The sequence below is a fragment of the Barbus barbus genome (assembly GCF_936440315.1).
Source record: "Barbus barbus genome assembly, chromosome: 49".
Lineage (NCBI taxonomy): Eukaryota > Metazoa > Chordata > Actinopteri > Cypriniformes > Cyprinidae > Barbus > Barbus barbus.
The window spans coordinates 20,562,570-20,575,469 of NC_136727.1; the positions used below are offsets into that span (position 1 = coordinate 20,562,570).

The 12,900-nt window shown below is 33.7% G+C and overlaps 1 protein-coding gene across 1 annotated transcript in view; it reads left to right on the plus strand.

Moving 5' to 3' along the window:
• slit1b (slit homolog 1b) overlaps positions 1 to 12,688 on the plus strand; it is a gene marked incomplete at both ends in the record, with an annotated part of 46,691 nt that extends 34,003 nt beyond the window's left edge. Inside the window, 9 exons of the mRNA XM_079413633.1 lie at positions 52 to 191; positions 274 to 370; positions 3,131 to 3,268; positions 4,768 to 4,996; positions 6,962 to 7,092; positions 7,166 to 7,320; positions 9,050 to 9,350; positions 11,098 to 11,309; positions 12,444 to 12,688. Coding sequence (XP_079269759.1) covers positions 52 to 191; positions 274 to 370; positions 3,131 to 3,268; positions 4,768 to 4,996; positions 6,962 to 7,092; positions 7,166 to 7,320; positions 9,050 to 9,350; positions 11,098 to 11,309; positions 12,444 to 12,688 — 1,648 coding nt within the window. The remainder of the gene's footprint in view (positions 1 to 51; positions 192 to 273; positions 371 to 3,130; positions 3,269 to 4,767; positions 4,997 to 6,961; positions 7,093 to 7,165; positions 7,321 to 9,049; positions 9,351 to 11,097; positions 11,310 to 12,443) is intronic.
• Between the last annotated feature and the right edge of the window lie 212 nt (positions 12,689 to 12,900).

The following is a 12,900-nucleotide window of genomic DNA, read 5'->3' on the forward strand; positions in this document are numbered from 1 at the left end:
AAGATTAAATTTAGAAACAGCAGCAGTGTCTGACTCTCTCTGTGTCTCCAGCTGCTGGTGTCCCGTGGGCTTCGCCGGGCAGTTCTGTGAGGTGGATGTGGACGATTGTGTGGAGAACAAGTGTGAGAATGGCACCATCTGTGTGGACGGAGTGGGAAACTACAGCTGCGTCTGTCCGCAGCCCTTCTCAGGTCAGTGTTAGCGTGGCCTCGGCTGGTTCATGCTATGTTCTTCTGCTCTGATTGGTGAAGGAAGGCTTGATGTGCGTTACAGGCCAGAAGTGTGAGGAGTACGAGGAGGATCTGTGTTATCCGGGTCAGAATCCCTGTCATCGCGGATCCACCTGCATACCCACCGTCACGGGACCCAAGTGAGCACAAGACACTAATCATGAGATGCTTGTTATAAAAAAACATTTCATGTAAAATATTTAAATCAGGGTAATACATTAATTAACAACATATGCACATCTCATGCACTGCTATTTAAAGGTTTTGGGTCTGTGAGATGTTTTAATGTTTCTCAAAGTCTGCATTTGATCAGAAAAACAGTAATATTGTGAAATAACTGTTTTCTGTGAAAATATATATTTTAAAGTGTATTTAGTGTCACATGATTCTTCAGAAATCATTCTAATGCGTTAATCTGCTGCTCAAGAAACATTTATTATTACTATCAGTTTTTAATGCTTTGTGGATTTTTTCCCCTGACGAATAGAAATGTAAATAAAACAGAATATAATAATATAAAAGTCTGTGCTGTCCCTTTTGAACAATTTATTGCATTCTTGCTGAGAAAAAATATTCATTTTTATATATTAATAGAAAAGGAAATCGGTAGTGTGCATATAAAATATTAATAAAATATAAAAGGTATTTTATTTATATATTATTTATGTGAAATAAAAATGTTACTTAAAAATAAAGTTGTTGTATAATATTTTATATAAAATATTTTTATTTATATTAACCATCATACATTTTTATAAATATAAAATAATATTTTTTTTATATTTATATAAAAATAACATTCATATAAATATGCTGCTTCATATTTTTGTGGATTTTTTCAGGATTCTTTGATGAACAGAAATATCAAAAGAACATAATTTATTTTAAATATGAATATTTGATAATATTATAAAAGTCTTTACTGTCCCTTTTGATTAATTTATTATAAAGCCTTAATTTCTAAAAATAAAACATCTTTCTTACACAAAACGTTTGAATTGTAGTGTGTTTAAATATTTTATATAAAATATAAGTAAAATATAAAAGATATGTACAGTATCTCACAGAAGTGAGTACACCCCTCATATTTTTGTAAATATTTTATAATATCTTTTCATGTGACAACACTGAAGAAATTACACTTTGCTACAATGTAAAGTAGTGAGTGTACAGCTTGTATAACAGTGTAAATTTGCTGTCCCCTCAAAATAACTCAACACACGGCCATTAATGTCTAAACCGCTGACCACAAAAGGGAGTACACCCCTAAGTGAAAATGTCCAAATTGGGCCCAATTAGCCATTTTCTCTCCCCGGTGTCATGTGACTCGTTAGTGTTACAAGGTCTCAGGTGTGAATGGGGAGCAGGTGTGTTAAATTTGGTGTTATCGCTCTCACCCTCTCATACTGGTCACTGGAAGTTCAACATGACACCTCATGACAAAGATCTCTCTGAGGATCTGAAAAAAAGAATTGTTGCTCTACATAAAGATGGTGTAGGCTATAAGAAGATTGCCAAGACCCTGAAACTGAGCTGCAGCACGGTGGCCAAGACCATACAGCGGTTTAACAGGACAGGTTCCACTCAGAACAGGCCTCGCCATGGTCGACCAAAGAAGTTGAGTGCACGTGCTCAGCATCATATCCAGAGGCTGTGTTTGGGAAATAGACGTATGAGTGCTGCCAGCATTGCTGCAGAGGTTGAAGGGGTGGGGGGTCAGCCTGTGCTCAGACCATACGCCGCACACTGAATCAAATTGGTCTGCATGGCTTTCGTCCCAGAAGGAAGCCTCTTCTAAAGATAATGCACAAGAAAGCCCGCAAACAATTTGCTGAAGACAAGCAGACTAAGGACATGGATTACTGGAACCATGTCCTGTGGTCTGATGAGACCAAGATAAACCTGTGAAAAACCTGTGAAGCTCTGGTGAACTCCATGCCCAAGATGGTTAAGGCAGTGCTGGAAAATAAAGGTGGCCACACAAAATATTGACACTTTGGGCCCAATTTGGACATTTTCACTTAGGGGTGTACTCACTTTTGTGGCCAGCGGTTTAGACATTAATGGCTGTGTGTTGAGTTATTTTGAGGGGACAGTAAATTTACACTGTTATACAAGCTGTACACTCACTACTTTACATTGTAGCAAAGTGTCATTTCTTCAGTGTTGTCACATGAAAAGATATAATAAAATATTTACAAAAATGTGAGGGGTGTACTCACTTCTGTGAGATATTGTATATATTATTTATATGAAATAAAAATGCTACTTAAAAATAAAGTTATAAAATAAATTAAATATAAATATAAAGTGTTTTTCTTTCATATTAATCATCGTAAAATATTATAAATATTTAATAATATTAATACAAATATAAAATCTATTAATATTAGCATTTAAAACAGTACAGTAAGTAGAAAGAAGAAAGAAGAAAAATATATAATAATAATTTGACCTTTTTATGGTGCGACCCCCCCCCCCCCTCCCCAAAAAAAACTTAATGATAATGAACTTTTTTAACTTTTTACATTGAAAAATGTATTTAAAACCTTTGAATGATATATATTAGTTATATATATATATATATATATATATATATATATATATATATATCAGCTAGGTATTTAGGAAAGTAAAATAAATAGGCTAGCATTTTATCAACTTTTAAAGGGAGTAGAAAGTGTCTCTGATAAAGAAAAAAATGAAGTAACTTGATGAATTTTGCTCCTCATCTGAGTCGCTCCGTAGGAATGTCGTTTCTCTTCACGATCCTGTTTACGGCAAATATTTGCTGTCGTGTTTGAATAGGACTTTCAGCTGAAAAGCAGCATTTATGGTCATTCAAATGATGAAGTAAATTAGATTTCTGACCTGTAATGAAAGCATGTGTTTGTGTTTAGGTGCATCTGTCCACCGGGTTTTGTGGGCGACGACTGCAGTGTGGATTATAATGAATGTGAGGGTCATTACTGTCAGAACGGAGCGCGCTGTGTAGATCATGTGGCTGGATACGCATGCATCTGTCCTCAGGGCTACAGGTGAGTCAAAACCACATTACATTACAGTCAAACTCATTTCATTTCATTGCCATGGTTATTTAATATGAAAGACTAATATAAAATATATTAAGCTTGAAGTATACTAATGTGATATTCTATATATAATTTAAACTATTTCATATAAAGTAACATTAAAATGTTTTGAAATTATTTGTTTTATAGGTAACAAAAATGTTTTATATTTGACATAAAATACAGTGAATTTTCTCTTATTTTAAATGTTCAATAGGCATTATCACATGCTTATTTAATGTCATTTTTAAGAAATAAAATATTTCATTATAATATAATGTTAAAAATGTTCTCAATGTTTCTATATTTTCATGTTACTCCATGTTTCTTTTTCACTGTAAAAATATTAAGTAGTCCTGCCTATTAATATCTGTCAATAACATGACACTAATTTAATTATTTCAAAAATACTTAAAATCCAGTTAATACATACAATAATTTAAATACACCTCTTTAATGATGAAAATGTTTTCAATTTCTGAATTAAAATGTAATTTTGATATTTTTTTGCAGTGCTTAAGTAGTTTGTTATAATCTTTTAATACGATTTCTATTTTGCTAAAATATTATATAATTTTCAATGTGATGTCTAAATTAATCATATTTAGATTACAAGATCGATAGATATAATAAAATATTATAAATGGATTTTTATTTATTGATGGATAGGAATAAAAAAACTGGTGTATTTGAAGGTATAATTTATATATAATTTATATTATTCTAGTATATATCATAAAATATTATAAATATTAATTAATGTTACTATAAATATTACAAAACTATTATTAATCATATAAAACCATCCACTAAATCAAAGTCATGTGGTACAACCAAGCTGCAAAAACATGCAGGAAAAACACAACAACAACAATTATAATAATAATAATAATAATTTGACCTTTTTATTACAAGTAAGAATAGTTCAGCTTTTAAAACGTCATGTGGTGCAACTCCCCAAAAATGTAATAATTAATTAATAATTCATGATATTATAAAATGAAGAGTTCATTTGCAAAAACAGATAACTTTTTTTATAAAGTTTCAGAAATCATGTTTTTTCAAACTGCAGTTGGGTTATTTTGATTAGGTGAAAAAATAACCAAAAACATACAGCTAACTAACACAATGAAACACAATAAAAACCATGATTTCTGCAAATAAACCCTTTTTACACTGAAAAATGTATTTTAAAACTTTTTAAGAAATAAATTATTGCATTTGAATACTTGTATCTAAGGTTTAACTAAAATATGTTATTGCTTTTTAAGTGTTGGTTACACTACATGACATTTTTAGAGTATATAAATGTAAACTTTTATTAACGGTCATATAAAAGTGTTTCAAAGCCATATGAAACCAACATTAATACAAAGAACAAGATTTTAAGAACTAGATCTGTCTTTTTGCGTGATTGGTGCAGTATGTTATGCAGTGGTTAATGATGGCGTGTTGTTTGGTGGCAGCGGCCGTCTGTGTGAAGTGTCTCTCGCGGCTCCGGAGGGCTGTGAGCAGCTGCTCTGTGAGAACGGCGCCCCTTGTGTGGAGAGCGCCGGTACTGCAGCCTGTCAGTGTCTGCCGGGCTTCGGCGGGCCGCGCTGCGAAAAACTGCTCAGCGTCAACTTCATCGACAGAGACTCGTACCTGCTGCTCAACGACGTCAAGAACCGGCCGCAGACCAACATCACGCTACAGGTGCGATGCGGTCCGTTCTGCAGGATAGAAACCAGTTAACCGCTAAAGTGCTGTGTAAATGACACACAATAAATAAGTAAATAAATAAAATTGCAAATATATTTTAATAACTAAATATTGCATATATATATATATATATATATATATATATATATATATATATATATATATATATATATAAATAAATATATGCTAATATATAACTATATTATCACTTTGTTATATATATTAGAAGAGATATTTACTGTAGCCTATCTAGAATTTTTTTCCCACATGTGGCAGCATATATGTGAACTATTACTCACATTAAACCACACAAACATGCGTATTAATGTTGTTATGAGTGCTGTTTAATTTATGATAATGCGAGAGAGACAGTGACCTTCACCATATGCCCAAAATATAAAGCAAAAACAGCTCCATAATTAAATAATTTTTGTCCAAGCATATGCTTCGGATTCATTTTCTCTGACCTTGGCGCATGAAACATCTGCTGAACGAGTAAATGTAATTTTAACAGCCATATGTCAAAGTAATTGTCATATTTTTTATGTTTCTGCTATTGTTAGATTTAAGGATGCAATACAAAGCATACAGTGAAACACACATGACATACAAACCACTCTCATTTACCACTGCATTGCCGTAATATGTAAATAAATAAATTATTAACCACTGGTATATATTAATACCACATGGTTAATATAAAAGAAAAATATTTAATATAAAACAATTGTATTAAATTTTAAATTATGTAAATAACATTTTGTGCGCATGTGCCTGTGTATATACAGTATATGTATATATATATATATATATATATATATATATATGTTATATATTTTACGTCAAGTATTTAAGCATACACTACGTGCAAGTGCTATTACAAGTCTCAGTTAGCCTAACGCAGTACAGATAATTATTATTATTATTAATTTTTATTTATTTTTTTTTTTTTTTTATAAAAAGACATAGATAAAATAAAATGAGAATAGCGAGTGCTAGAGTTAGAGGGTCAAGTAAAGATGGAGCAGATGAGTTTTTAGCCGTTTCTTGAAGATGGGTAAGGATTCGGCTGCTCGGATTGAGTTGGGCAGGTCATTCCACCAGATGGGAACAGTTAATGAAAAAGTCAGTGAAAGTGTTTTTGTGTGTCTTTGGGATGGTACAATAATGCGTCGTTCACTTGAAGAACGCAAGCTTCTAGAGGGCATATAAGTCTGAAGTAATGAATTTAGGTAAAGGGGTGCAGAGCCAGTGGTGGTTCTGTAGGCAAACATTAATGCCTTGAATTTAATGCGAGCAGCTATTGGTAGCCAGTGCAAATTGATGAACAGAGGCGTGACGTGCGTTCTTTTCGGCTCATTAAAGATTAATCTTGCAGCGGCAAGATAAATACATGTATAAATACATTTATATTTTGTATATTTTGAAATATGTAGGAATACAAATATTTAAACACTATCGTTCAAAGGTTTGGGTTTTTTTAAGAAATTGCTCTTTTTTTCAGTCAGGATGCATTAAATTGATCAAAAGTGACAGTCAAAATACATTTATAGTGTTACAAAAGAATTCTATTTCCAATTTTTAACTTTCATTGAGGAATCCTGAAAAAATATGTATTATGGTACAACATTTTTTTGCAGCACAACTGTTGAATTTTGATAATAATCAGAAATGTTTGTTGAGCAGTAAATCAGTATATTAGAATGATTTCTGAAGATCATGTGACACTGAAGACTGGAGTAATGATGCTGAAAATACAGCTGCGCATCACAGAAATAAATTACAGTTTAGAATACATTCACATAGGAAAAAATAACAATAATAATATTTCAGAATTTTACAGTATTTTTCATGTGTTTTTGATCAAATAAATGCAGCCTCAGTTGAGCAAAATGTCAAAAACACAAAGAAATCTCAAACATTTGAGCAGTACTCTTGCGTTTGGACTCTTTCTCTCAGGTCTCCACAGCAGAAGACAATGGGATTCTTCTCTACAACGGTGTCGACGACCACATCGCAGTAGAGTTACACGACGGCCGTGTCAAAGTGTCCTACGATGCAGGAAATCAGCCGGGAAGCACCATTTACAGGTTTACATTAAAGACCACGCTCCACATTTAACATGTCAATACACCTGCTGTAATTCACTACCTGTTTCCACAGCTCGGAGACGGTGAACGACGGACGCTTTCACACCGTGGAGCTGGTGACTTATGACCGGATGGTCAACCTCTCTGTGGACGGAGGGCTTCCTACCACTCTGGACAGCTTGGGACACGTCCAGCCCCTCACCAGAGATGCCCCGCTATACATCGGTGGTAAAATTTCCACCTTCATCCGTGATCCTATTTGACTGCAAAAAATAATTCATTTTCATGAACTCAATTTAATTGAGGGCAGGATTTCCATCCAATAAATATGTGTATCCCCAACTCATAAAAAACAAATAAATGCAATTAGGGGTGTACGATATACAGTACCCTCCAAAAGTATTGGAACAGTAAAGACAAAATTGCTCTGTTGGCTGTGGAGTCAAGATATATGACAAATATGATTAAAAGATGAATATGAGACAAAACTACAGAATGTCACATTTTATTATTGGGTGACTCAACACATGTTTTACCAGCTAAGAAGTTCAGCACTTTAAGAGTTTCATCCCTCTATCTGATGTGAGCATAAGTATTGGAGCAGTAGCCTCACAGGTCTTTCTAAGTGATCAGCTGTGTCCTGTTGCATTAATTCTTCAGATATTAAAAGCAGGGAATGTGTCGTATCAGTTATATCCATTACTTCTGCATTCTGATGACACACACAAACCTGGATGAAGATGAGGGAGCTGACTTTGAGAGAAAAGCAAGCAATTTGGAAGTCAGTTAGCGCTATAGCAAAAATTGAGAAATCAAGAGTTTGGAAACCACCAGCGACACCAGCAACCCTTGAGCAAGGCACCGAACCCCCAACTGCATAAATAGCTGCCCACTGCACTGGGTGTGTGTTCACGGTGTGTGTGTTCACGGTGTGTGTGTTCACTGCTGTGTGTGTGTTCACGGTGTGTGTGTGTGTGTGTGCACGTTGGATGGGTTAAAAAGCATTCCGAGTATGGGTCACCATACTTAGCCGTATGTCACTTTCACTTTTTTCACTTTGAAATTAATCTTTTCCAATAAGTTTAAACTGATTTTTACATTTTATGGGCATTTTTAGCTTTATAAAGCCTTTTTTTTCTAAAAGTGTCCATTATCTTTTGAGTCAAATTCTTACATTTAATCAGTGAATTATGAAGTCAGTATCAACAAAATTCCTCTTTTCAATGCAGAGGAAACACAGAAGCTGCATCTGAAGTGCCATTTAGATGTATTTACACACTGTATAACTGAACGCAATTACAAATGCATAAATAATGTTTTGATATATTAAACATAAAACGTTGAATACTGATATTTGAAATTATTTCAATAATAAAAGATACTGTGAATGTGAAATTAAAACCGCCAGTAAGTGGCAGCAAGTCACTGTTAAGTGAGTCATTGTGATTGAACTGAATCAAAACGGTTGATTCATTCAGGAACGAAACACCATCATGTTGCTCAGAGACGCAAAACTGCTGTGGCTGTGTTTGGAATTATTTTTTGTTGTCAAAATACCACATAATCAGGCAATATGGTGTCTAAACGTAAGTCTCTTAACTTCTTGTTTATTGAACTGTCGTAAAAAAACAAATAAAAAATCAATATCACATTGTAATCGTGGTAATGTTTGGAGAGAAAAAAACGACACTTCATTTGAAATTGATTAACTATATGAAGTGGTATATGTACATTTTCTGCCAGCATGGCTTGAATTTGTGATCTTTTGTGATCATTCTAAATGTATTTTAATAAACTGAATCATGCAGTTAAAGAACACACTCTGCAATTGTTTAAATGGGAAACCTAACATAATGCTGTTAATTTAAAGGTTTTTTAAATAAACTGAAGAGTGTTGTAAAATCTTTTTTTTTTTTTTTTTTTTTATGTATCTATTAATGCCTGTTTTATCCATCAGGAATGCCTGAAAACGCGCAGTCGCTGTCTTTGAACCAGTGGCCGTCTCTCAATGGCTCCAGTTTTCAGGGCTGCATACGAAACCTGTACATCAATAACGAGCTGCAGGACTTCACACACACACAGATGAAGCCGGGAGTGGTGCCGGGCTGCCGGGCCTGTCAGGAGCTGCGCTGCGTGAACGGACTGTGTCAGCCGGACTCTGCCGCCGGGCCCGTGTGCCACTGTCAGCCAGGATGGGGCGGCCCACACTGCGATCAGGCCCTGCTGGCAGCTGCCACCAACCCCTGCAAGAAAAACAAGTGTGTACCTGTGTGTTCACGGTGCATGCTCCAGTTTAAAAGAGAAGAAATGTTATATGTGACCCTGCACCACAAAACCAGTCATAATTTTATACATAATCTGAAATCTGAATAAATAATCTTTCCATTGATGTATGGTTTGTTAGGATAGGACAATATTTGTCTGAGATACAACTATTAGAAAATCTGGAATCTGAGGGAGCAAAAAAATCTAAATATTGAGAAAATCTCCTTTAAAGTTGTTCAAATGAAGTTCTTAGCAATGCATATTACTAATCAAAAATGATGTTTTTATATATTTACAGTAGGAAATTTACAAAATATCTTCATGGAATATGATCTTTATTTAATATCTTAATGATTTTTGGCATTAAAGAAAAATCGATCATTTTAATTTTGTTGGCTATAGCTACAAATATACCTGTGCTATTTATGACTGCTTTTGTGCTGCAGGGTCACATATAATAATTTCACATTTAATTGTTAAGGTTATTTAATACAAAAGCCTTATATAAAATATATGGGATTTTAAATATATTAATGTAACATCAAATATTTAATTTCAAATATAAAAAATGTTTATGTAATATGTAAAAATGTTTTTAAATAGAAATATATAAAAATATTTTATAGATAAAATACAAATCTTATTTATAATATAAATATATAAATAATATTTTTCTATTTTATATATTGTGCTTTATACCATGTGGTAATGCCAGCTGAATGTTTCTGTTTAAATGATTTAATTTTATTATATATACATGTTATTTATATATATTTTTTATAAAATGTAAAACATTTTAATTTGTCTGTAAAAATAGTTCAAAAATAATTTTGTGCTATATAACCATGTGGTAATGCCTACTGAATATTTTACATAAAACAAAACAAAATGTATTATATATTTTATGTAAAATATAAAACATTTCAATACATCTATATTCTAAAACATTTGTAATATTTCATTAAAAAAATTACATTAGACCTTTACATTAAATAACCTTGTGGTAAAGCCAATTGAATGCTTTTATTTAAAAAAAAATATATATAATTTTTATAGAAAAATATACAGTAGGTAAAATAATTTCATACATAAAAAATTACATTTTACACACAAGATGAAATATGAAAACATTTTCTATTATATGTAAAACTATTCAATAGGAATTACCACAAGGTTATTTGAAATAAAAGCATACTGTGACTATTTCGACTATTCGGGGTACACCTACTTTTGTGTAGTAATTCAATTTTGTAATATAAAAACAGTATTATCCAGTTAACCTGTGTTAAATATTTAATTAATATGATATAAATCACTGTTGTACCACCAACTCCTATTTAGGCAGTTTATAATCGTAAGGCCAGATTTACTAACAGCTTGTGCCAAAGAAAACCGTCTTTTGACGTTAAAAAACTACTGTCAGGATTTACTAAAGACGCACTGAGAAACAGTCATTTTTTGCAACTGACCTTATTTGCATATATGCATTTGTAGGAGTTTCATTTTCAGACACACAATTCATGGGAACAGAATCACACAACATGTTTTACTAAGGTTTGCTTAATTTACTGCTATTTGTGCCATTATTTATCAGCCAAAAAAGCATGTCGTAACCCATTTAGTGCCTGTGTTTTCGGTAGATTTAGGTGATTTTTTGGCATTGCGCTATCATGCTAATTGGCCCCGTTTAGTAAATATGGCCCCTGGTCTAAACCCGAGTGTCCTCTCTCTTGCTGTAAGGTGTGTTCATGGCACCTGTGTCCCGGTGGACCTGCAGTCGTACCGCTGCGAGTGTGCGGACGGTTTCCATGGGCCCCTGTGCGCTCAAGAGGACCAGTCCCCCGGCCCCTGTGCGGCGCTCTCATGCCGGCACGGCTTCTGCGAAGAATCACCCACAGGACAGGCGCAGTGCGTTTGCGACAGTGGCTACAGCGGCCAGTTATGCGACACAGGTAAACCATACTCATTTACACCACAAACGATTATCATAAACCATAATCTGACTGCAGAGCTGGGTAGTAACTGATTACATGTAATCTGGATTACGTAATCATATTCCCAAAATTAAGTACTTGTAATCAGACTACAGTTACTTTTTTATTGATTACATGATCACATATTATTCAAACAATAGCAATAAATTATTAATAATTAATTGATTTTCCCTAATTCCTCTTTTTCATCTTTTAAATGTTCCTTTTTAATATAGCCTACCGCTTAAATACGCTCAGAAAGTTATCCAGTTTTGTTGACATTCACACAAAGACCAGTCAATAGTCAGGTGGATATAATTACACAGAAAATGTAAAGGCCACACAGCATTTGATCCCTGGATTTACAAAAATCATTTTAAAAATCAGTTTTAAGAAATGTTTTCTCAACATTTCAACTGATGAACACATTCATTTTTACTTGAATTATTTAACCATGTATTACTGTCTTTGGAAGGCTTTTTTCTTTCAAACACTTAAAGTGCACATTCACAGTATTTCTTATTTACATGTAGTGCAGGGAATCCCAACATTTTATTTGTCTCTTTCACTTAATATATTAATTTGAAATCCCCCTGAGAAATGAACACATTTGCAAATTCACACACAGTTCTCTGACGTTGGTTATGATCGCATGACATGCAGGTAAACAAATTAAATATTTATTAATTAAGTGTTTTATTTTGATTATTTTAAAATTATTTAAATTTCACATTTTTTTTATTTAATTAATTATTAGCTTTTCATCAAATTTACGAACCCCCTGCAATTCCTTCATGAACACCAGTTTAGGAAACCGTTATTTAATGTAATGTTTAATGCACTTCATGTTGTTAATAACAACAAATGTAATATATTTTCTTAATCTTTGCATTTTTATATCAATATGGTACAAGATTATCCTTTTTAAATCAACATGATAAACAAGTTAGGTCACAAGTAATCTAAAAGTACTCTGATTATATTACCTAAAATGTGTAATGTAATGGATTACGATACTAACTACAATTTTTGTCGTGTAATTTGGAATCAGTAACAGATTACAATTTTCAAGTAATCTACCCAGGTCTGCCTGACTGTATTATTTGCCTCCAGTGACTCCGTGTCAGGGTGAGACGGTACGGGACTTCCATCGCATGCAGCGCGGTGAGGTCCAGTGTCGCAGCACGCAGCCGCTGTCCTGGGTGGAGTGTCGCGGTGGCTGCAGGCCGGATTCGGGCTTCTGCTGCGGGGGCACCAGGGTACGACGCAAACGCTACAGCTTCGATTGCGACGATGGAAGTTCGTTCACGCAGGACATCGAAAAGACAGTTGAATGCGGATGTGGAAAGTGTGTGTAGTCGTCAGAGATCACAGAAGACGTTAAAAGAGAAAATAGTGTGCATTTGTATCTGTGGACCGTAACATCTGTGAGGTAGCTTGAAGAACTATTTAAGAAAAGATCAATCTTGCATGTGAATGATGAATTATGGGTATTTTGTGCTGTCAGGCGAGGAATTATTAATGTCGAAAGCAAAAATCTAACCAGTGGATCTTAGATTTAAGAGTACAG